The following is a 26545-nucleotide window of genomic DNA, read 5'->3' as shown; positions in this document are numbered from 1 at the left end:
ATACTTATTTCCCCATTGATTCAACTACCCAGTCGTCTAACATTCTGGCACACTTTGTGCCTCAGTGATTTTGTATCCTATTTTAAATGTGAACATTTACATCTCACCACTTTTAACTCTAAACCCCAATGCAATGTTAAAAAAAAGACACAATGGACTTGCAATAGGTGAATGTATTTTACAAACAGCACAAGTCTTACAAAATGCCACGCCACTCAAATTGAAGAGCAACTAGAATTGATATCAACTCCAATGTTCAACATAATAAACAGTTGCTCTTTGAAAACAATGAAAACTTGACAGGTTAGTAATGCACACAACTACTGCTCCAGAAACACTGCACCACTGAAAGAAATGATTAATTGCATACAGTGAAAAGCATCCAATCAGTCCAAATCTTTTATACTATAGGTACATTAGATGCTTCAAAAATCAGTCAATTCTCCCAGAGGGCACCTTTTTTGCTTCTACTTTAAATACGGTATACAATTAAATAAACTGAGACAGAACTGCATATAGACAAATCAATGCCATTGAGAAAATCTGAAATAATTCTGGCCATGTTAATTTATGAAAGCTAAAATGCCCACCACAGCAACCAAGTGTTTTTGCATTCAAATAGCATTCAATCATCTTAATTTTCTTGCTGTCCTGAATCCCTCTATAAGGGTTCAATGCATTTCAAACACCATAAATGGATCATTTAAACAAATTCAAAACATCATCAGCAGCAGCATCATCATTTTAACACAAATTCTGTATTATACCTACTGGCAGTGAAATTTAAGCTTAAAAACACAGTTTACACTATATAGTATAATCTGATAGTCACTTGTATCCTTGAACCCTCCAAGAGATTGAAATTTAAGGTAAAGCATAAAATTAAAATATACAAACAAGGTTACAGTCGCAGATTAAGCTATACAAATCCTGCATAAAGCATAACCTTTTTGTTCTAGATGCTACAATCAAGTTCAGGCTTCTTGATAAAGAACTCCCAAACTGATGCAGATTCTGTTATTCTATGAGGATTCAGTGACTGATGGAAGTGCTTATATCAGCCCATCGCTTTGGTTGTGAGGATGTTAATAGTACATGAAAACATTTAAAAGTGACTAAAATACAAATGTTACAAGAAAACTAAAAAGAGGTCATATAAAAAAAAGAGTAGCGTTAAAATGGTTTGAATTGATGGACAAACCAGACATACAATATGCTAGTAGGACAATGTAATATATTGCAGCTGTTTCCCAAAGAAAAGAAAAACTCTTAGCCATGAAGAGCTGAAGTGCTTCAGGGCTACTTCAGGAGAGGAGAGGCGAAGAAGTTCCCCTGGCGAGAGACGCTTACTGGAGCTCTGCTTCTGCTAGCAAACCTGAAAACAGAACGGATGTTCATAATGGTTAGCTCACAAATACTCAAACAGCTGTGTGTCATCATACTACTATAAAACCCAGTAAGGTTCAAACATACTTTGGAGTGATTGCGTTGAGAGTTGCGTTCTTCATGCGTTGAGAGAGAGAGCTGGACGATGGGGTCTTGCTCATCTGCTGGTCAGGAGTCGTCACGGGCCCAAACATACTCGCTAGAGTACAAAGAAAGCATGTTGTTATAGACTATCACCATCAGACAGGTGATGTTTTGGAAATAGTTCGTTTTGTTAAATGTTTGGATGTGAAATTCATACTTTTCTGATCAGGAGTTGCGTGGACATTGGGGTTCTCAATGATCATGTGATTGTTGTGAGCTTGGTCGTTGTTGCTGATCATAAACTGACTCCAGTACTCCACAGGCAGACCGAGGAGACGCTCAACCACCTGAGAGAGAAAGAGCTTGGTGAAAAACTGGTCCAAAACATCATACATTTACAAACTAGACCCACTGGGGAAAAGAAAAGTGGGGACCTTCAGCCATGAGCACTCACTTTTGGCTGTCGTTTTGTGTCTTGCAGGATGGTCATTGGCTCTGGGTCGGGCACGCCATGACCCACAATTGTAGGTCCAAATACACGAGCCAGATTAGTGCTGTCCATCTTTGTATCTGTGCTCTGGGCCACTCTAATGATGACAGAAATAAAACCCAAGTTAAATATTAAGTCTCACAGCCTAAAAACTTCAGAGAGAGAAGTGCTGGGTTTTAATGTATCAAACACAAGAATGTTGCTCTAAATTAAGCTGGATTGATAGTGGTACTTAACTGAGGGAAATTACACAAATGATAATAATTAAAAAAAGATATGTAATAGCTTTTTAATTTGGTGTAAATGGACTGAATACATCAAAACCATACAATGACACTTTTATTGAACTGTAAATGGACTGCAAGGTAGTTCCTTATTTAGCTCCATATGTTACATTGTACGCAGTTGCTGTTAAAAAACAGGGAAACTAATTTTAAATAGTGTTTCCAGAATTGATGCCATAATATCTGGTAACAATTTCGTAACCACAATATGAATGTTTTGTGTTGTTGTAGAAACAATGCCTTATCAAGGTAATTGAATCGAATGCTTATATGTTGTTTAAAAAAAAGAAAATAAAAAATTAAACTTCCAGATTAAACCTTTTTTTCAACAGGATGCTAGATAGAGCATTTACAGCAGCATAAAGTAAAACTGCAACACTATGTCAGGAGTATAACCATCACACTAGAAGCAAGGTAATGCTTAAATAGAGGCTTCATATTTCTGCTTTTACGCCAGGGTAATTGCCCCCAAATGCACAGTTTTTAACAAACTGATCAAATTGCTTTGAACCTGAAATATTCCTTTAAAGTTAGAAATGTTAGTGTAAGTGTTGACTTTGATAATTAAATAATATTTACAAATGGCACAGGCAATAAACCAGACAGTAGAATCAGAGATGGTGCATGATGTTTACCTCTGCAAATGAATCATGAGGAAGGCCAGAGTGTCTCTGTTGGGCTGTGGAAGATCACTGATGTTCTGATATATTAAGGCAATGCTGTTGCCATCATCAGACAGCTCTATGAGAACAGAGTGAATGGTTACTATTGATTGTACTAATATTAACACACCCATCTTCCCAAGTACACCACGGATCAACATTTTGGGGTCAGTAAGATAAGTAATTCTTTTATTCAGCAAGGACACATTCAATAATCAAATACTGTTCTTTTAAACTTTCTATATAAAGAAAATTAAATATTTAATAAATAAAAAAAACAATTAAGCAGCACAACTTGATAATTGAACAACATTTATGAGAAATGTTTTAGCAGCAAATCAGTGTATTAGAATGATTTCTGAAGGATCACGTGACACTGTAACGATGCTGAAAGTTCAGCTTGGCCATCACAGGAATACATGTCACTTAGTATTAAAATAAGTTATTTTAAACAGTATTTCTTTCACAATGTTACTGTTTTTTTTAATCAAATAAATGCAGTCTTGGTGAGCATGAGACTTTTTAAAAATCATACCGATTAGGGCTCAGTATCAATTCAGATGTCCCGATTAGATTTCGATTCACAAGATCTTAATTCGATTTGATTCTCGATTTAATTCAATGAATTCAATTTTCACTGGCCCCACCGCAAAAAAAGTAGTAATAACTGAATAAAATAGTTCTAGTTATTGTTTTTGATAATTATAAATAATAAAACTAAATAATTAAACTACAAGCAAATGGCACAAATAAATAAATGCAATAGAACAAAGACACAAATGAAATAACCAGTGCTTTTAAAGTTTTTCAGGTTTGTCTAACAATAGTTTTCCAGGTACAGATTCAGAAATTGAACAAAGTAATCCAATGTAAAATAACACTTCATATAATCTTCACAGTACAAATTAAATAAAGGTTCATCCTTATTAAAGTTACAGAAAAGTTATTCAGTGAAGAGTCTTTTGTAGTTTGATTAACAAGAAAACTAAAAATAAGATTGATGTTAATCAGATAATGTTCAATGTTTGCGGAAATAAATATGAAAATAAATAAATAAATAATCGGGTTCATGGCTTTTGAGAATCTATATAGAATCGGCCGCATTTAAAAAAAAAAATTTATTCGAAAAATAAAAATAAATTTTGCACCCAGCCCTCGTACCAACCCTAAACCTTTGAATGGTAGTGTACATTCATACATCAACACTAACCAGCAGCATCCATGAAGGCACGGTTGAGGCGGAAGGTTAGCAGGGGTTCTTTGAGGTTCCTCAGGAAGTCCTTGAGGAGGCCTGTGATGACATGGATATCGTCTACCTTGCTGAGCAGGGGAGTGGTTTTCCCACGGTGGAACTTCTCTTTCAGGTCCTTGACCACCCGATCGGAGCCAGACACCCGGTACAGACCAGTCTGCCGAAGAGATACGCAGGTTTTCAGAACATATTGGTTTTGTTGTCTAGTGTTCTAATCTAGACTGAATCCAGCATCTTTATCAAGTTACCTCATGTAGGCCTCTCTGCTCAATCTCATTAACGCAGTGCACCACTAGTGAAGGGATCATGGGAGAAGTGGAGGACACGTAGCTTGCAAGGGTACCCTATCGAAAATCACACCAGGTTGATATGTTTAATGAAGAGTACAACACAGCCATTTAGTTTAAACTTGAAATTTCAGCATGTAAAAGAGGGAGAAAATACTCAAGTTGGATGATAAAGTTTCATATAGATTTGTCACCTCTCCACTTTTGACTGGAGTCCCAGTCATGTTTGGAATGCAGGGCAGAGGGCAGCGCTCGCGGCATTCGGGGTGGGACACAACACGGCAGTCCCTGCATTTCAGAGAGATCTTCCCAAATTTGATCCTCTTACCACATGGCACACAAGACTCTGGCTTGATCACCTAAAAATCAAAAAGCCAGGCAGATATAAGCTGTGAGGACTATAAACACGAGCCACTGCTAACCTATCTAGACAACTTCACTGATTATAATGGGAAATTACATTGTTTTAAGTCAGTTTTAAATATTGCAGAGCATTTTTTTATTTTATTTGGGGTGGACATTTCAGATAAAATACGGCCAGATATTTAGCTTTTTACTATGATAATGGCCAAAGTCAAACGAACCAGACTTTGGGGGTTAAACGTGCTCCAGCACGGTTCAGATCGCCTAGTGCAAGTACACTACCTTAGTCACGATGTAATGAAAGTTGTGATAGATCTTTTATAAACATAGTAAAACAGATGGTCTGAAGAAAGATGGGAAAAAAGTTGGGTGGGGTCTTGGTTCTATCAATTAATTTTTGATTGAATGAAGGCAGACCTGAATGCAAGCTTGGAGTTGATTATAAGAGCGTTGGCACTTAACATTACATTCTGAACGAATGGAAAAGTCCAGCATACGTCACTAGAGAGAAGTCTGTTGTTTCAATGGGAAGGTCCAGTTATCATTTTGATTAATTTACAAGGTCAAATTTAAAATGCATACATGGATGAATAATTTAAAATATGATCTAAAAAGTAAACAACCCTCTAACTTGGGACTCAAGAGCAATGCATCCAGTGCATCTTCGCATCTTAGAAAGATTTGTATCCTACCGTTTTGGAGACAAACTCATGCAGACGGACACCTCCGTTGCCCTGGGGAGTGCTGGGCTCTGCTCGGCTCTCTCCATTGGGCTGACTGGGATGCTTGAACACATCCATAGACTGAACAGAGTCGGTGTCAACAGTGTCCCACTCCTGAACAGCTGAAGAACAAAAGCAGAGAGAAGCACTGCTAACTACTGCAGAATACTTAAACGGAAATGCAAAGGCTTGGGGTGTGAGAAATGACCAGGAAAAAAGCCCATACAAAATAGACCAAATATAAACAAATAAAAGAGTACCAGGCTAAAGACTCATCAAGGGGTCAATTTAAAACACCCCAGAGTCCTGCAAACCACGTAATGAATTATAAAAAAAAAAAAAGATCTTTGACCCTGTTCAATAAAACAACGCATTTCTTATGATACGGCAACCACACATCATGACTCAATGCGGATCTTATTTATAATACAGCAGCCTGCACATTATTATTCAATCAATAGCAAGAATCATATAATCAATGACTCATGCAAATATTCTCTTCCTCTGCACTTGCACGCTCACAAATGACCATAATAAATTTAGTGCATTGAGCTTACCAGTCTTTCTGCGGCTCCTGGTCCAGTACGGAACAGCCTCCACTGTGGTGACAGCCTCAATGGGTCCGCCATCACCGGGCACCGTCACGGTGGTCTTAGTCACCAGAGACTCATTACCCTGATAAAACAGAACTCAAATTAATTAATTGTCAAACTAGTTACTACACATTCACCTAAAATAGGGGCGATATTAACTGGACATTAACATCAACCCGGGAATAGCTTGTTAACTTGGCTTTTACAGTGTCAGGAGAAGACAAAATCTTCCAATATTCATACTTCAATGGGTTGTAGGGACTGAGGAGAACTGTGGAAACATTATACCTCTAATGACTAAAGCAAAGGCCTTTTTACTAAAGAGTCTTTCTCCAATATTAAACAGTCAGTCATGTGCTTATGTAACCAGCTCTTACTTTCTCAGAGGTGCGGCCGGTGGAACGGGACCTCTTGGCACCAGTAGGAGGGCCTTCTGTGTGGTTTCGGGAGGAGCGCTGCATTGAGACAGATTAAATAATAAGATATTGCTTGAAATTTGGAAGTGTTTTGATTAAATGTGAATTTATCTGGAAGCTTACTCTCTTTTGTCGTTTCTTGAGACGAACGGTCCTGACTGCAGAAGAGTCCCAGTCCTTTATTTAAAGAAAAGTCAAATTAAATCAATAAAGGATGAGTCAGTCTAACAAAATTTCAAAGATTCAATTTCTTTCTCTCTGTCAAGTTTGAGACAGGAATACATATAACCTTAATATTTTTAATATTCAAGAAAATGACATACCAAAGAATCATCAGTTTTATCATAGCTGATGTCAGACAAGATAGACGCTGATTCATCAATGGTGGTCAGTCTAGAAGAGACGGTGTGGAAAAAACAAATGAAGGTTACAGCAGTAAGAAACAATTCAATCATAAAAACCGAACCAATTCTTCTGTCTTTTATGACATTTAATTAAATCTTTGAAGATAGAGTACATTAAAAATGCATTGAAAATTACCTTTTCAGTCACTCAAGCAGAAAAAAATACAACTTTTTATGATTCAATTATATCCTGACAGATTTCTGTAATATCCAGCTTCAAATTATCTTATTTCAGGGTTCGTACAGATATCGTAAAATGAAATTCCAGGGCTTTCAAGGACTTTTCACGCACCGCTTTTCAAGGAGTATCACTTAATCAATATCTTTAGTATCTTTCCAATTCTAAGGGCCAGATTTACTAAACAGGGCAAATTAGCGTGAGCGCAAATCCAAAAAAGCTCAGATGGGAGTGGGAGCCCTAAAATAGTAAATAGATAAATAAAAATATACTAATAGCTAAAACAAAATTGTACAAATTAAGTGCAGCACATGCAAAGTAAGCAATGACTGTGGCAACTTTCAGTATGGGAACATTAACAAAGCACTAGAATTTTTAATTGCATAAAAGAGCAAACAGAAAAAGTAAAATTCAAGTGATTCAAGCACTTTAAGCACATTGTACGAACCCAGGTATTTGTATAGCACTTTACACAATACACATTGCTTCAAAGTAGCTTTACACAAATTCATGATGTTAAAGTTGCGATGACACTGAAGTAGCGACAGATTATTTCTTCCATATTGTGACATACAGACGAATATAATGGATTATCAAAAAAAAAAAAGTATAGGGCGGGGATCTTTTGTAAGTCACACTGTCAGTCCAAATCTGATTTTAGTGCATATCTGACTGAAATCTGATCAGATTTAGCAAAAAAACACATGAAATATGACTTTTACAAATCTGTTTCGAGCTATATACTGTACATATGTGGTTTGAAATCGTATTCAAATCGCATGGATTGGATTTCACATGGTTTGTGAGACTTTCTCAGGCCACGTAAAATATAAACGTCAGACGTTGTTATAGGAAACATGCTGAAAGTCGCTGCAGAAACAAGGTTGCGTTGTTTCAAAGTGTCGGGCAAGTACAAAATGACAATATAACAGGACACGTTTTGAAACCAGCAGAGACAAGAGCACGGAATAAAGCCACGCATACCAGCATCCTATGTTTCTGCCGCTGCCTCAAAAGACAAAGTAGTCATACATTTTGTAAATAGAGAGGATTTATTTTCATTTAATGCCAACTTTAAATGACACCTACAAATGACAGGGTTTAAGATTTAGTTTATACTGCCAATCCCTATGCAGTCTAAATGAAACGTTAATTAAAAGTCATGCCTCAATACAAAAGACCTAATACATAGTAATATTACAAAAGTAATGGAATGAAAACTAAACTAAAGTAAAAAGGGTTGCCTTTTCTCTTACCGTCTACTAGTGTTGAGGTTTGTGGGATTCTGGGAACGGGCATTTAGAAAGGCCAGAGCGGAGCGCTGCTCCTCATTTAACTGGATGCTGTTACTGGAGCCTTCAGTCACCAACAGCTCCCGGATGAGCTGGATCTGACGGTCCTGCAGAGGAATAAAAAGGTCTGGTTTGAGCCTAAATTCAGAGAACAGGTCTACAGCACAAGTACCATGCAAAAAGAGGCCTACAAACCAGTTTTGCACAGTCAGACTCAGCTTTCTGTCTCCGACGGATCTCCACATCCACTTGGTTGCGGGCATGTTTGAGTTTAACCTCCAATGCTCCTCGCTCTGTCTCAGCCTTGGTGAGCACCTCCTTACATGCATTTAGCTCATGCTCGACTCTCAGCCATTTGCGACGACTGTCCTCAAAGTTCAAGGCCATCTGAATGAACTCTGATGATGAGACAAAGAATTGCAGTGAATATTTAGTGGGAGAGATTGAGACAGTGAGTGTACTACAGCATGCATGCATTTTATTTCAAATATTCAACACAGCCAGTACTTACGGGGCTCAATGCTTTCATTGAGAACATCAGCTTGTGCCCGTAGGCTTTCAAAAACACTGTGAAGATTGATCACAGCAGTCTCCATGTCCTCCTGCATTGCAGAAACACATTTTAATTGTGTGCAGTGTGCACCAGTTCAAACAACTTGCTAGATTTAATTTGCTTCCAGTTATATCCTTTTGAGATCCAGCCATTTATTTCTGCTCAACGAAGTTGGTATAAGATTATTGTTAATATCTCGAGATCACACATTCCACTGTTTGGACATCTGTGGCTTTTCGGCCATTCAAAATATTATAGGCGTGGCCAATGATGAACATTGATATTATGTATCTGCATAGATACATAATAATAGAATAAGTAGTTTCAATCTAAAATAGTGAAAGTGTATAAAGTGACAAAATAGTAATAGCCCAACTTACTTTTAAAATACATAAGTGTACTACACTATAACAATATTAATAAAATATTATAAAACTTGTTTTTGCTAGGATGATGAAAGTACAACCGTAAACAACGACAGTCCAGAGCACGTTTAAATCACAATATGTTTAACGTTAATGGTGAACAATAGAAGTACAGTAAAACACTAGCATGTGTTTTCTAAGCGGCTCGTCATTAGTAACGTTAACAAACAAACATTGGTTTGCCATGTAATATAACTTACGTACTGTTGTAGACGCCCAGTCTTGCGTGTAAACGATGTAACGTAAGATTATAACTTGAACATATATGTTTTCCAGGGACAATAGCACTGTACCGGTTTGTCCAACCAAGTTTACCCGGATGTGTTGTTAACGTTAGCGTGAGCGTCTAAAGAAGTTGCGTTTCAAATTTACCCGCCAGCCAATCATGGCCGCTCGGGCGTGCTGACGTAAGCGCGTTGACGTAGGACGTACATGCAGCGCGTCTGCTGTAAAACAGACAAAAAAAAAGGCTGTACCATGTTTTGTTTTTTGTTTTTTGGTCTGCTGTACATATGGCTGTACCATGCTGTACTGTTGGCGTCGTGAAAATCGGGTCTCCATCAACGAACTATAATAATTTAATAATTTAAATATGTAGAAATGGGCTTATGGAATGCTACAAATTGGACATGGGCAAATGCAATCTCTTTCACTTGATAAACTATAATAATAAAACCGAATTAAACTGTAAACTTCAAATGCTCCCTCTTCGCTGAGTATCTTGTTGGGCTCTTGTTTGGCTTTAGTATATTGTTATTTAAACCTAGCAAAAATGTTTAATAATATTTGCTACAACAACAGAAGTAAAATAATAAGACCAGATTTCAGAAAATATCAGTGTTGGTGCAAGTATGAAATATGTGTGAATGACTTCACCGCCCAGGAGTAGCAATTACGTCTCTGTGGAAAAGTTCAGAGAAAGGCAGTGTATAAAATTTAAAATAGCCTAATGAAATAGCCTAATTAAAAACAAATTAAACAAACTACCCAAATAAATGAGGTTAAAATAAACAACAAAATTTGTTTAAAAAAATAAAAATAAAAAATACAGTAGCCTAACCATTATTCTGAGTGGAAAAAGAACTGTAATGATGTTAAAATCAAAACTAAAATTATATTTCAAACAATATTTTACACATTTACAATATTAATCTTCACAGTGTCATTATACATACAAGCTGCCTTTTACATTTTTAGGATGGAGGTCCCTTGTGTGGGGATTATCATATTTGGGGGTCCTGGCATAAAAGATTGAAAACCCCTGTCCTGGGCTGCTTTTCATGCTGGTAATTTAAGTAGGCCATACATAAATTAATTATATTAATTAATTAATTAATATTTCCTTTCTGTTGATGCATATTTTATTATTTATGCCTATTCCCTAAATACTATGGTAACTCTCAATTTTTCTACCTACTCTCTCTCCTTATTAATAGGATGATGTATGCACCCTATCTATCTATCTATCTATCTATCTATCTATCTATCTATCTATCTATCTATCTATCTATCTTCCAGCTCACTGTTCATCAAGTGTGCACAGTGTGACTGATCGTTCAGACACAGTGAAAGTCGAAAAAGGGGCTGAAGCCAGAAAAAGCAACGTGTTGTCTTGATTAATATCCTACTGTAACTGTGGAAGAGAGAGAGAGAGAGAGAGGGATGGCCAACTTTACACCATCATATCAAACAGATCCGCTAGTGGGGTGTGCAGTGCAACTTGCAGCAACACCAACTCAAACAAGGCTTTCAAGTGCTGGGAGAGCAGTGAACTGCATCAGGAGATATCGGTGCTGAATCCTGCAAACATGATTGCCACCACACAGCAGAACATGACAACAGAGCTGGTAAAGCTAAAAAGCATGTTTTATCTTTTGCATGAACAAAGACTTAATGCAGGCTGACGAGAAAATTCGGGTTGATGCTGTTTTTTTTTTTTTTTACACATCTGTGTGAACTAGCCGCAGCGAGGGAGCGCGTGCACGTGCGAGAGAATACAAATCTGTGCACACGACCCTTTCATATCCTGTTTATAAACTGTATCTAAGCTTGTTTCAACTCATGTATCCGTCAAAGTATATTAAACACACGCTTGCTCAGCACAGGCGTTGGTCACATTGATTCGACTCGGTTTTCATTCATACTTTCAGAGGAACTGTCCGTATCCCTCTGTCGGTTTCGGTCTGTCACACCACTTACTACTGCAGTGCTTTCCAGTAGGGCTTTTCCGACAGAGCTTAATATCAGGCTGCCGTTTCAACTTCTACGTTAAGATTTTAATATCTGAGTTCGAAATGTGTGTTGTTTCGTAGCGCAAACGAATCAGATAGCTGACTTGAACTGGTGTAAATTCGCTGTGAAGATGGCAAGAGCTGCTGGACGTTTACCTCAGAGCCGCGATCTTCTCCAAGAAACTGAAATGAGACAAGTTATCAATCATAGCCAGCACAAATATCTATGGTTCAATGACGAACATTTCTATTATGTGCATACAAAAATTACTCGAATACACTATGACAAAAACATTTAAAGGTCATATTAATATTATTTGTAAGGTTTAAAGTTAGATTTTTTATTTATTTTTTGGCTGCGGTTGCAAGTCACATTAAACAGCCAGAAAAGTAAGGAAATGGTAGTTTGGCAATATATATATATTAATATTTATTAAACATAAGCAGTGAACCAAATTCCTTGTAAAATATCAAAGTTTGCAACATGTAAAACGCCATTTTGTTGTCATGTGACTGAGAAAACATCAAAACAGAAATAACCTCTTTATTGCTGTATGGGTTGTTTTGCATTGTTAAGCAAAATTAAGCTCAAAATATCACTGTAAATCAAAGTTAGTATATGACAAATATTGATATCCCCCTTATTTTTAAATCCAGAAGTTAGCTGTTTCCTGTGAATGTGCGATACTTCCGATTCAGTAGCCTCTATAGGACAACAAAGTGCAGTAAACAGTAAAATATGTGTGCTACAAACCAGTGTGTTAATGATTACGATAATAAATTAAAAATAATATGATAACAAATACCCATTTTCAACATCAGATAACATAACAAACTGTTCTTGTACATTCAATATAAAAATAATTGTCACTCACATGAGATCCCAGCAATAGCAAACCACAACGATCTCGATAGACAAAAAATCTAGTCCCACCCTACATTTTTTATTGTTCAAAAAGCTGTTTCATTCGGATATACGTCACAAGAAAAGACTATGACAACTATCGTTTCATGCCGACTTTAATTGTTGTGAAATATCAATGTAAAAGGTCCTAAACTTTTAGTTCCTTTGACTTTGGGGTGAAATATGACTTGGAAATGTTCTTGACAGGTTTCACCCACATATAAATATTATTTTCACATCCCTTTCAAATACAGATTTGTATCTCCTTGCTTAGTCAGTGTTTGCATCATGCTGAACTGATAAAGATGATCACCTTTGTCATCTAAAATGTTTCTGTAAGAGCCTAGAATGTTGTAAGTGTAAGAGAGTGTGAAGGAGCAGTGTTTCTCATCGATGGTAGCAGATGGCTCATATGATGCATCTTTAACTGAAACATAATCAAATCACTCCTTCCCTTTGTACCTCATTTGCATATCTTCTGCATGGTGCCTTGACCATTAAGAGCAACCTGCCTGTGTAGAAAGATTGGCGGTAAACGGCCAGAGAAAAGGGGTAGAAAAACAACAACAGTTAAGTCTAGGTGCACAACGGCTGTCAATACTCTCATGCCAAATGCAAGATAAGAGATGTCATATAACATGCAATGTGCAGTTTCTATATTAATCTATTATGTCTCCAGAATACATTTTATTACTATAGTATGGATCTAGAGTGAGTGGGACTGTGCATACTGCTCTGTTTCCAGCCGATAAGAAACACCCAGAGTAATTAGTTTCTTTTGCATTGTATTTCCCCCTTCACATCTGAAAACTAATATTCTGCACCATTCCTGTAAATTGTTTTTCAAATTACTACGGCACTGATGAAATTCAATGTGCAATTAGTAGGGCTGCACAATATATCAAAATTATACAAATATTGCAAATGTACACACTAAAAAATGCTGGGTTGTTTCCACCCTGTTTGGATCGAATATGGAAAAAACCAACCGTCGGTTTCAATTTTGAAATACAAATTTTAAACCCAACGGTTGGGTTTGTCCATATTTGCCCCAAACATGGTGAAAAGAGTTGTGCCGCGGAAAATAACTCAATTCAGTACTTGCACACACCTCTCGAACATCAAGCGATCCTGAATTCAGTTCTCTTCCTCAGCTTATATGGCCAAATACACAAAATGCTTGTCTTGGTTATCATTCATGTAAACTGTTAGTTATGTATGAAGTGAACATAAACAGTTAAAAAAGAAAATGCATGTGTAACATATTGGATCCGTGCAGCTCATTAATCTTAATCAAACAACAAAAGACAAACAAAGCTTTTATAAGGTCAGTAATATGATTTCAAAGATATTTACAAAAGTACTATTCAGGTTATTGAATTGGTCAAGTTCAAAATGACTTTGAGTACATCTTTAAAATGATGGTTTGTCATCTAAATGATGAGTGACGGGAAATGATTCTATCGACATGACAGGAAGGTTTGAGATGACTCTCCCCTCATGTCAGATCAACCTATGCTTGCTGACCTAAGCAAGAAAAGATCTGTCTCATCCAGTGCACTGGAATGAACATTCCAGGCTACATTTTGCAATGTAGCTTGGAAATAAGTTGTGTTTTGTCCCAAATATTTATAATATAATATAATATAATATAATATAATATAATATAATATAATATAATATAATATAATATAATATAATATAAAGGTAGTTGTCAAGAAATCAACACCCTGGCAACTATCCTAGTATTGTGGTGGCAAAAATAAATAAATAAAAAAAGTTGTAAAAATCTAGTCAGGGTTATTATTATTATATAAATTAAAACCAAAATAGGTTTTTGGTAGGTAGTTAGGCTACTTGAAATAAAATAAATGTTAACTGACATAAAATAAAATATACAAGAACCAAGGCAAAATGTCTTATTTTCATTTAATTTAACTTAATGTACTAAAACTAAAATTAAAACTAAATTAATTCAAATTAATGAACACGATACAGTATTATTCCGTTGGCTATATAGCTTAAAATATAGAACATATAAAAAAACTAATACAAATGTCAAAAACATACACCTAAATGACTAAACCTTTAACAAAAATTAAAAACCAGAAAATATAAAAATACAATCTATTATTAAAAATATTAATGAAAAACTATATAATAATATCTTAATGAAACTAAAATAACACTGAATCTAGTCCATCAAATAATACGTATTAAAATATTATGTATAGCAAAATACATTGATCCATTTGGAAAGTGTTATCCATCAAAAAATCCTATAATCCATTACATGAGAAAATGATATTTAGAATTCTATCTTTTTTCCTCTTAGATCATTGACAGGAGGAAGGTCTACTGAGACAGTGACCACTTTCTCACCTGCTTGAAATGTTAACTTGAATGAGTCTGTACAGGAAGCTTATTAATTATGTAACAGTACTTTGTATCATTGATTTGAACTGCATAACAACCTTTCAAGCATTTGCTTTGCTTTTTCTCTATTCACTAGGAGCTGTTTCACAGCAAGCGTTCTCTATTCAGCAGGCTTTGGATCAAACAGCCAGAGTTGGCTGGAGATTAGTGCGGTTGCTCTTTGCATTTTCAAATGCAGCCATAATTTGGTCCTTGCTCTTTTTCTGGTCCCACTATTTAGGATTTTTTAGCAGTTGCAAATTGATATAGACAAGTTTCCTCATAGATAGCGTATATCTGTGAAAGTATATGACTGCAAACACCTCCAGTTAGATGTTATTTATTCAGAATGCAGATTTGCTTTCTGATGGTAATATTTCATATCCTAAACCTCAGTAGAACCAATGCATCTCATTACCGCCGCAGGAAAACCATGATTTGCGCTGACTTTGTGCTATCCGCTTTAGGCAGATACTCAGAACACATCCTGACAGTTACCCCTAGACTGATCATGATTGAGTGGGCTTTCTGTTTGCTTGAAAGATCATTAATAAAGCATTCTATGTCTAATATCTAAGGCTTAGTGTCTTCTCATTAACCAGATGCCAATTAAATGCGAGTCATATTTCTTAGACAATATTGCCTGACAGCTGTAAATGATTCATCCCCAAAACTTCTATGTTGCTGATGTCAGTACTTTGTATTAAACAAAGCTTTTGCTTTTTGGCTTTCTCTTTTAATACACATACTCTGTTAATGTCCATGAGACAATCTATAGCTATATTGCACAATATCTATCTATTGATCTATCGATTGTTTGTTTGTTTGTTTGTTTGTTCGTTCGTTCTGTCTGCTACAGATTATTTAACAATACAGAACTGATTTGTTCATTTTTATAGTTTTATTTTTATAATAATATTGTTATTATATTAACAATATTATATACTTTTATATTATTATTTTAATGATGTAGTATTATTTTATTCTTTATTTTGCATTATATTTAAATAATAAATATTTATTATATATTATTATGTTATTAATAATAATAATAATAATAAAAATTGTATTCTGTTTTCCGACATAAGATAAAAAAATATTATTAGTTGTATTTCTATTATTATTATTTAAGCTAAGGTATTGCCATTTTAATTTTCTTGGCTATCTCTAATTGTTAAGCTATACATTTTATTTGAGACTAAATATGTTGTTATTTGTTATTGAATAGATGTTATTTAAAAAGTAATTACTCAAAAGCATATTCAATTAGTTTTCTTAGAAGTTACCACTAAATGTATATGATTATTATGATCTACATTTCAAAACAAATCAGATAGTTTAGAAAACCAAAATCTGAAAAATATAGCTGCAAGCAGCGATGCCGGGCCCAAGCCTCTGGGCCCCTGCCACCCCGGTGGCTTTAAGGGAACTGTGTACGGTAGGCAATATGCATTTAATGTGGGTAAATATAAAAGGATTGCATCAAAGTTGTTTAAATATGCCACATTTAGTGCAGCAGCTGGAGCCACTATGACCTCAAACCACAACAGCTACATCCATGAGATCATTTAAATTTCATGTCATAGTGTCACAATTATGTTTTGTTTAGTTAATTCTAATCGTGTCTGTATGAGTTCTTATTAGTTTCTATGGTTACTGATTAGTTTATCCTTGTTCAGCTGTTCCTGTTTAGTTTCCTCATTTACTATGTGTATACACTCCCTGTTCTGTTCAGTCCTTTGTCGGTTATTGTTTGTGTTGAATGTGGTCGTGATTCTTTTAAATTTGCTATTTGATTTCTAATCCTCTCCTTCGTCATGCGCTTTCTACAGCCATCAGTCTGTAACAGAATAACCAACCCTCTAAAACAAGTAATTAAAAAACTATGGACTGACCTGTGTTGCATCTCCTCCTCCCCAAGAAACGAAGGTTGCTGGGGTATTTGGGTTGAATGCTCCAGGATGACGGCCTCTCCCTAACAGCAAGCGAGCCAGAGGCACCCACAAATCTCGTCCAGGAACCAGAGCCAGATACCATCAAAGCCCCGGAGTCTAAGCCTGCTGATCAGCCACCCTGAAGCCAGGAGCGTTTCTGAACCTAATAGATCCTTGGTCCGCGTATCCAGTTCCCAGCCAGATCCCCACCCTCAAATCCTCACCTTCTTCGCCGGTCCGGTCTGTATATTTGCTTGCTCCGGTCCCGTTCAGAGATATTCCCGTCTGCCCTGAGACTCTGCTGGACTCACTCGTCTCTTCAGGTCGAGCTCCAGTGGTCGTCGCTCAGCTTCCGCCACAGACTTCTGGGATTCCGGCGGTGCTTACACCCTCAACCCCTATGGCGTCATCAGGCTCCTACCTTTCTCCGACCTCCCCGCCATCCTTGTTCACTTTAGCTTCGCCCCGGTCAGCCGATTCCCGTCGCCACCTCCGTCAGCCTCAGGCTTCTAGGCCATCGAAATTGCCCTGATCCGTCGGCCTCTCTACTCTGCCGGTCTTGGCATTATTCTGATGATGTAAATCTGGTAAAAATAAGTGGCCGATTTCATAGCATTTTGAAAATGACAAATTTCCTGCTGCCAGTTGGTGCTATAACTTTGTGATCAGCCTCCTTAAAAGAACATACAGTTGTCAAACTGTATGTAAGTATGCAGAAGTTATAACACACTTCCTGTTTCCCTTTTTGCCATAAATTTGTTACCTCACCACAGCCAAATCATTCGAGATATCACAAATTCGCTCGTAATTTAGCATCATCTTTGTCTCGGCTTCATGGTGACCGAGTTAGGTGGCAATCGCATGAATCCACTTGGAGGAGTATATCAAAATCCAGAGCATGCGTTTTTTTCAAACTACCCATAATAGCCGACTTCCTGTTGGGGTGACGTATTACTAATGTACAGTATACATTATACGATTTTGGGCTGTCCCAGATGAAAGATGTCCAATCGTGGCGATTTACGTCGTACAGTGAGAGAGTCTCAAAGACGACCGTTGTCACGGTCTTGTGACCAAAGATAGCCTGCAATAATTTTCTGACAGTGTCTGAAATTTAGCATGATCATTTCACGGTGTGTTTGGTGCTATGACATCTACTGACTAGCCAATAAAAATTCAACATAAAATGCTGTATTGATCAACGAGACATGGTGCTAAAACTTAAACTTCTTACTTACCTCAAGCTCAATTATCAAAATTGACATGCTAAGTTAGCCTCTTTTTCCCTAGCCATGACCACTTCCATATTCTTCTCTTTCGCTCCCTCCTCTTTTTTATTGTTTTTTAATGACCAATGCTGATGCTGATATCTAAAATAGAGGGTATATATACCCTATATACCATACAAATATGTGGATATATGTATATACACATACATATATTAATAAATATAAATAATAGTAGCAGTTTATTTTGTCCTATTTTATTTTGCCCTGTATAGTTCAAACACATTACAGCCCAATCAGTGTTGCTCACAATCTGCACTTGTGCCACTGTGGCTTTATTCATTAAGGATATGAATATGGACCTGAGCATCTATTATGTACTAAGAAGATAAAAAAGGTAGAGAACAAGGAAAAAGGGAAGGGAAAGTGGTAAAAAATGATGAAGTGAAAAAAGACAACCCAGGGAATGAGAAAAACACTCCGAAGAGCGTAATGACACTCCTAACACTACTAATCCACTCTTGAAGTCCATCAACAAATGTGACTGTATGAGAAAACATCTCATGCCCATTTATATTTTGTATTCTGAGGTTAGTGCTTAAATTGCAGTGATTAGTCAGACAATTTGCATGAAGTGAAATCTTTCAAAATTAATTGTGGGAATTAGCTTCCCCTCATTACCACAGTAAAGGCATAATGTAGAGCCCTGTCACAGAGTACTAGTACAACACTCACTTCTATTCTGTGATGACTTCTCTAAATCATTTAATTGTCTAATGAGGATTGGGTCACACTTCACATTATAGTGCTGAAAATGTAATCATATAAGCAAGTAGTGAGTTAAAAGAATTAAAGTTACTTAAATATATATATGATTATACCGTGTCTCAGTGTCCATATTATCCATCCTAAACGGTATGTGAGATCAAAATAAGTGTGTCCCAAAGCATAGTATGTTGAAAAGAGTATGCCCCGGAATCCTGGCCAAATTTTCCCATTGGCTTCTGTCCATCATGGCCTCCTAATCATCCCCATATAGACTGATCGGCTGCATCACATTTGTCTCCTCTCATTATTTGTACAATATCATTGATGTATTTTATTAATGATGTGTAAACTTGACACTAATGCAAACTTTTTCAGAGAGTTCACATCACATAAATCTGTCATCCTTGCTTACATTTGACATGTATGATTCACTCAGTGGCATGAAAACCATCTCTGAGTTGTTTTCCTGTCTGTAGCTAGAATGAGGGAGACAGATTTGCGGGGGCTGCCACGCTCCATCCACAGTGTCCTTTGTGAAGCCTAGGACCTGTGGGCTGTTTGAAAAGTGAAGGAGGGTGGTAAGACTTTCTGATGGCTAAGGGAGCACACAGAGGAGGCACTACCAACACTGTCATGACTCTGAATCCAGAGCTACACTGTGGATGGATAATAAAAGGTCTGCAGGTGCCTTCTCTCCACCTCCTCGTGTTATGATATCCTTCCCATCCGGCCAGTGACAGCTTCTGCAGGAGCAAACCAGCAACATGCTGTAACTCGACATCAACAACAGGCATTCAAACTATGAAAAAGTGAAAGAATTCAATATTCAAATGATGAAATTTAGAGGAGAAATCATGCTACGCTACATTTGCTGGTGTCACGAAGTTGCACACAGGAGGTTACAGTATGTAGGCTGTCCTGGAATAGTGCTTGCAGTTTGGATAATGTCACGGAAGCGGAGCATATGGAGTTCACCATATGTTTGGCACCAATGTGTTGAACTCACATCAAGAGCAGGTCATTATGAATTTACAGCTGATCTGTTTTGTTGGAAAGTATACACTATGTCGGAATGTTTCAGTTTAATCTTGAATGCTGTTAAAAGTGTTATTTTTCTGTAAAAACACCCAGTTAATGAGCACAGGCAACTATAGTTGATTCTCCAGAGCACTGTAAACTCTGTGGCTCTTTGGTGCTATTACAACAAGACACTGACCATTAGTGTCATGTATTTATTTATTTTCACCAGTTTTCTTGCCTCTAAAAACAAAAATTTTGGAGGGAAAACATTAGGCTAAATATAAATGGAATCATAAAATGCTTAATATTAAAGATTAACAAGAATTAGCAAATTGCTTTTTGCCATTGCGGCTATTTATCTGCAGCGAAAACGCAAGCGGTGGTCTATCTGGGTTCACAAAACCATTTACACTGCATTCACACGGGGCTTCGATGCTTGATGGAGGACATGTCTGAAGCTTGGTGCTGATTCGACCTTCATAGTGACAACAGCCAATCACATTGCCAAGTTCCAGCTTGGACTGCAACGCACTGGTATTTGCATAAAGGGGATCTGATTGGTTGACGGCTGCGCTGACGCTTGATTGTTGAACATTTTTCAACTTTTGCCACAAGAAACGGCAGTGACGTGACCTCTTTCCAGCCTATGGATGTTACGCAAGGGAATCCACAATTCAGTTCGGGTAACGCATGATGAAGTCACCCATTCAAAGTAAATGTGAAGTATTAATGCTGACGTCCCGCGTGAATGCACCGTTAGTCAGCAGGGCGAGTACCACAATATGTACACATGAGGTATCCAAAATTATAAGAATATAGACCTTATGTAGCTCCGCCCCTTTTCTGCGCTGCGCTCGTTGTCTTTTGACTTCCGGTCTGTATTTTCACAGTGATCTTGGGTATTTATGAATGAACGGCTAGTTTTAAAATCTTCCCGGTCTACTGATATTTGTTAAGACATCTACTTTAAACATTACAATGCTCATGATAACTTTCATTAACTTTACATTTAGTAAATCCACTTCAAAAGCTAATTACTCCTGGACAGCAATGCCATAGAGATATACAGAGCGGCCGCTAAAACGGAAGTTCAAAGACAATATTCTAAAGATGGCGGCGCCCTCGTTTCTCTGGCGCATAAGTGGCTGTTAACTGCAGAGCCAATGGGTGGAGTTTGACATCCACCCTATTGGTTGTCGCTAAAAAAAGTCGCTCATAATATGCATAAAGTTCAACATATTACAAATTTATCGCATTGCTGGACATGCCTAACGTTACATCCTGTCACCAACAACAGTCACTGTCGCTTTTGTCGCAGGAAATTGCCTGCCCTCCATTGAAATTAATTGAATTATGTCGCTTTGTCTCACTGTACAGTGTGAATGCAGCAAAAATCAAATCTCTGTTGTTGTTAAAGCTGCTTGCAAACGGGAAAAATCGGAGAAACGTCTGCTTAATTGTGCAACTGAAAACTTTCACGTGTTCACTGCACTGGCTGTTATGAATATGTGACCCTGGACCACACAAAAAACAGTCATATGGGTAAATTTTTTTAAATTGAGATTTATACATAACCTGAAAACTGAATAAATAAGCTTTCCATTGATGGTTTGTTAGGATAGGACAGTATTTGGCCGAGATACAACTATTTGAAAATCTGGAATCTGAGGGTGCATAAAAATCAAAACATCGAGAAAAATCATCTTTAAAGTTGCCCATTTATGTTTGCAATAGTGCTTCATTCACTCAGAAAAATAAATGTTTTACGTATTTACGATAGGAAATTTACAAAAATATCTTCATGGAACATGATCTTTACTTAATATCCTAATGATTTTTGCCATAAAAGAAAAATCGATAATTTTGACCAATACAATGTTTTGTTGGCTATTGCCACAAATATACCTGTGCGACATGTGACTGGTTTTGTGATCCAGGGTCACATATCTAGTTTTCTCGTACGCACCTCACTGATCGTTTCCCATGTAAATGTAAATACAGAGGTTACATAATCCATCCATCCATCCATCCATCCAATCTTCCTTACCTTCTGGGAAGGTGGCAAAACAACAGTAATTATTTCCTGGCAGAAATCACCGCGGAGCTGTAGTTGATTAAATTATGTTTTAATGTGGGTTGCTTGAAAAAAAACTGGAAAAGAAAAAGTTGCTATCAGTAATGTGGATGGACTTTTTTTATCGTTCACCCCTGGAGATGTTTTCTAATTGAAACAGTCTTTTACACAAAAAAAAAAAAAAAAAAAAAAACACATTTGTGTTCAATGCTTGCTATCATTCAGAATGACTACATTAATGTGTGTCAAATTTTTTATTTTTTATTTTTAAACACCTTTAGCAATTTAACGCTCGTCGTTTATCAAGAGCTAACACATTAACAAAATAACAATTTAGGGGCTCATTTTATGGAAATTAGTTATGGCTCCATCTATTTAGTCAGCATCAGTCATCACAATTAGACATGGTGTGGCTTCAATTCAGTATAATGAATTTGTCAATATTCATTTCATATCTATTTACCAGCTGTAGCTGATATTACTGGATTGCAGATAATTTGTTTGTCCTCTGGGGTTTGAAAGACTGCCTTAAAGTTTGCTTAACAGGACTCCACCGTATGTTCCAGGATTATGCAAAGATGCATCACATTACCTCTGTGATTTGTCTCAAAGTGATTTTGGTAGCACTTTATTTTACAGTCCTGTTCCTCATACTATATACTTATTATAATAATTGCAATAACTGGGTAATAAGGTACTAACCCTGAACTTACCTTAACCTTAACCCATGTAGTTACCTTATATTACCCAGTTCTTTCTTAGGTACACGTAAGTGCACATACTGTGAAATAAAATACAACTGTGATTTTTCATCATGGCCAAAGACTGCAGTGCAGAAGTTCCCATGAGTCTCATTTATAAATTACTCGGTCCCCACAGATGCGTGCAGAATCCCTAGAGAGCAAAGTGAAAAATTGTGCTGTTGCTTTAATGTTATACAGAATGGCAACCATCAGTAAATTGAGCCACTCAGACATCAGTAAGGTGTATTGCTATGACAAATCCAAGTTTGTGAAGCACAGTACACGTAGCAAGTTTAAAAAATATATATATATAATTAGAATAGAAATATAATAGAATATGAAGTGTTAGTATTAACAGGTAAAGATGCATCTTTAGCTCGGGTTGAGTTAGGCAGGTCATTCCACCAGCTGGGAACAGTCCCAAGTAAAGGTCAGTGAAAGTGATTTTGACTTTGGGATGGCACCACAGGGTGCCGTTCACTTGCAGAACACAAACTTCTGGAAGGCACAAGTCTGAAAAAGTGAGTTTAGGTATGGGGGGGACTGAGCCAGTGGTCATTCTTTAGGCAAACATCCATGCCTTGAATTTGATGCGAGGTGCTTTTGTCAACCACTGCAAATTGATGAAGAGAGGTGTGACATGCGCTCTCTTGGGCTCGTTAAAGACCACTATCACTGCTGCTATGTTATGTAGATGGAGAAGAGAAGTGGTCCAAGCACTGAGCCCTGGGGCACTTCAGTAGCTAGATGTTGCAGCACCTCACTCCTCCAAGACACCCTGAGGGCTACCCCAGTGTTTCCTGTGTTGATTGTCTTGTCCAGTGATTGCTGTTTTGTTGATGCACTCATTTGTGTCATTCATTGCTGTCATTCATTGTGTCATTCAGTGTTTCCAGTTCTGCTCCTGGTGTTCTGTGTTTCTCTGATATTTTGAGTTAGTTTGTGTCTTTACATTCCCCTGGTAAGACTATTGCATTTCTGTTTGGATTTGTGTTTTGCTTGGATTATCTTCAGCCTTGTTGTGATGTATGTTTCTTTCAGTTTCTTTCTGCTTCTTCTGTTTGGATTTTTGGCATCTGCATACCTGCTTTTCGTTGTGTTTTCTTAATAAAAACTGCTGAATGTAGATCCTCGCCTCTCCTCTTCCCTGCCACTGCATGTGTAACAGATCCATTTTTAATACCTGGTTACGACCATTTTTTGAAAGCAACAAATGAATCACAAGTATTTTATTATAACAAAACAAGATTTTTTTGGAGGGATTTTAAAAGCATGAAATTTGTTGCAATCAGGACACCATTTTCTCATAATCAATTTCAGTATTAAAACTGCGTACTTCTGGAGGAAGTTCCAGTGGATCTACTGCTATTGAGACTGGGAATGCTATAGTTTTCTCAAGTTATTATAATGGATACTAAAAGGTGTTTTCTTTAAATCGAGTATATAGTAAGTAAAATAAGCATTAATTTCATTTAAGCAATTTGGTGTACATTTCATTTGCTGTTATTAAATTATATTATGTATACCTATAGCAGCATTGTGTAGGTAGCCAGCCGCTTTGGTCTCTATATCAGCATCCCCCATTAACAAACCCATATTGGCCTGCCACATGTAATCCCAAAGGATCACAGTTCACGGTTCGGCACAGGTTTTTGTATGTCTCTCAGAACACTCACATGAGCTTCCCGCTCTCATATTAATTATTTCCCGCTGGAGTTCCCCTCACTTCCCTTTGTATCGATCTCATCTGCTTGCTCTGAGGTTAGGTAGATCTTTCCAATGTGATGTACATTTATCAAACCTCTAAACATGTTTTTCTTCCTCCTTTAGCACAGGAGCATTGTTAATGAGATTTTTCGCCCACGCGGAGCCTTGCTTTCTGCATTGCAGGAGTGGCACAATATATGTGACTGACAGCTTTGTAGAGGCGCTGCTCTGTGAACTGAGCGCTTGAGTGGAATACAATGAGAAATCTGTCTACTTGGGACTCTGCCCGGCTGAAAAATGTGTCACTTTGACAACCGTGCCAAGGTTTTTGCAGGCCAGCTGCTTTCACTTTTACTCCATGGCTCTATTTGTCACCTCTCTTTTCACAATGGCTATCAGAATCGTTAAATCTCTTGATCTGAGGTGCGTTTCCCATACACCAATGTAACCCGCAGATTAACTACCATATACTGTACGATACATCGTTCATGAAACTAACCACTAGTAACGTGGTCACACCTCTGTCGTTTGAACCACATTGTTTCAACAATATGACGCCGCTCACAGGTGGTGGAGTAATAACTTCTGTTAATCAATCTATTCGAGATCTCCGAGATGCTGCTGTAATGAACATGTCACCTAATGACTAATGCTGATTAAAATATATAGATTAAAAGGTATATATTTAAATAGAATGAAAGATATTGGGCCAGATTTACTAACATTTACAACTAAGACAAACCATGTGCAAATTCATAAGTCAACACCATTGTTGAGTATTTTCTCCTTAAAACTGCAGTGAACCAAAGTCATGCCTTGTCGAATACCCACACTTGCGGTCTTGGCCACTAAAGAGTTCGTGCACACGACAGGAAGTGAACGCGCAAGACTGTCCCATGTCTTAAAAATGCCAAAGTGCAGTGCCCTTAATGAATACCAAATACCGCTTCGGAGCAATTTTAAATTTGTGTCTTCTGTTAGTTACATAGCGACTACTGAACAGACGTAGAAGTTTATTTTAAAATGCAAAGTATTGAAAATATAGTGAATAAAAGTTCTCTAAACACACCTCTGTCCCATCAAGTATTCAAAGGTTCTACACACATTTTCAGTCTTTAAGCCTACTTGAAGACTTGGGCCAAAAAGAGGAAATACGTCATGCAAGTAGACAATTGGTCAAGTGCAAAGACCTCAAATGTGGATATTTGGACAAGGCAACAGTCTCAAAAACTCGGTTTGAAATCGCTGGTGTTTCTGACGTCACAAACTAATTGTAACCAATCACGTCAATGTGTGAACCGCTTATAGGAATGCGGCAAGGGTGTAGAGTTACCTTCAAGCTTACATTCAAGCTACATTCAAGTTACATTTCTATATATATATATATATATATATACACAGTATACAGTAGATATTGATTATTCTATACAGTTTACCGATAGGCCTGTATACATGACTCGTACAATCGAAATGAAAAGTTGGAGATAACCTCATTTGTTTTGTTTTTTTGTTGCAATCTAGCAAAAAAAGAATATTTTTAACAGAAAAGTTGCATAAAGTGAAGCAACTGTTTTTTCCCTGATGCTAGTGATTGTGATTTTTCCATATTTTAATATTTTATAGTAGAATTATTGCAATAGTAATATATTTATTTATTTGTTTATTTTTTATAATTTAAATTATACAATTAAAATATGATTTGATTATTATTAGGCTATTGTTGTTGTTGTTGTTGTTGTGTAGTCATAGTGAATGGGGGAAAAAAAGGTTTTCCTTGATCACTGGTATAGTAGTTAATTCGTTTGATTATCCAAAAAAAAAAAAAAAAAAATAATAAAAAAACTTAAATTAAGTAATATTTTAAGTTAATTCAATTTTAAATTAAATATTGTATATTAAGCGATTTTTTTGTGATTTATTGTGATTAATTGTTCCCATGAAATTGGTCATATAGTTTATCTATCTATCAGTCTATCACTGTCTGGGAGTTAAGACAGCACTCCATCCCTCAGAGGGGGAATTCTCTCCCAGTTTAACATGCCTTACCATGCAAGTTTGAAGATACTCTCTCATCTATGATGCAGGGTTCTCCCCTGTTTGCCAACAGAGTCATCCTAATTTGGAGTGTAGTA

General features: G+C 36.9%; 2 protein-coding genes across 4 annotated transcripts in view; one reads left to right on the top strand and one right to left on the bottom strand.

Annotated features, from left to right (window-relative positions):
- Positions 1-158: 158 nt before the first annotated feature.
- racgap1 (Rac GTPase activating protein 1) lies at positions 159-9735 on the bottom strand. Of its 2 annotated transcripts, none has more exons than XM_084427978.1 (17): positions 9592-9735; positions 8925-9015; positions 8609-8811; positions 8378-8520; positions 6863-6932; positions 6663-6716; positions 6501-6578; positions 6088-6205; positions 5501-5652; positions 4640-4804; positions 4407-4502; positions 4117-4315; positions 2880-2985; positions 1925-2057; positions 1688-1817; positions 1474-1585; positions 159-1375 (listed from the first exon to the last, which is right to left on the bottom strand). In XM_084427978.1, the coding sequence occupies exons 2-17, from the start codon at positions 9007-9009 to the stop codon at positions 1300-1302; spliced, it is 1920 nt and encodes a 639-aa protein (XP_084284104.1). In that variant the 5' UTR covers positions 9010-9015; positions 9592-9735; the 3' UTR covers positions 159-1299. The 2 variants fall into 2 exon arrangements, with proteins under 2 accessions (XP_084284104.1, XP_084284105.1); XM_084427979.1 differs by having other exon boundaries at positions 9596-9735.
- A 1309-nt stretch (positions 9736-11044) lies between these two features.
- The window catches only part of LOC311302253 (inactive dipeptidyl peptidase 10), a 58163-nt gene continuing 42662 nt past the window's right edge, over positions 11045-26545 (top strand). The window contains exon 1 of one of the 2 annotated variants that reach the window (XM_084427976.1): positions 11045-11238. In XM_084427976.1, coding sequence (XP_084284102.1) covers positions 11200-11238 — 39 coding nt within the window. In that variant the 5' untranslated portion in view covers positions 11045-11199. The remainder of the gene's footprint in view (positions 11239-26545) is intronic. The other variant, XM_084427977.1, reaches the window with a different exon arrangement.

The sequence above is a fragment of the Rutilus rutilus genome (assembly GCF_951802725.1).
Source record: "Rutilus rutilus genome assembly, chromosome: 13".
Classification (NCBI taxonomy): domain Eukaryota; kingdom Metazoa; phylum Chordata; class Actinopteri; order Cypriniformes; family Leuciscidae; genus Rutilus; species Rutilus rutilus.
The sequence above is the reverse complement of the archived record's forward strand: the minus strand, read 5'-3'. Positions and strand labels throughout refer to the sequence as shown.

Excerpts from the sequence above, each read along its gene's own strand:
- racgap1 (XM_084427978.1), bottom strand. The coding sequence starts at position 9,009 with ATGGAGACTGCTGTGATCAATCTTCACAGTGTTTTTGAAAGCCTACGG. Across the intron at positions 6,717-6,862 it reads ATAAAACTGATGATTCTTTG|GACTGGGACTCTTCTGCAGT; the intron begins GTATGTCATTTT and ends CTTTAAATAAAG. Across the intron at positions 4,805-5,500 it reads ATGAGTTTGTCTCCAAAACG|GTGATCAAGCCAGAGTCTTG; the intron begins GTAGGATACAAA and ends TTTGATTTTTAG.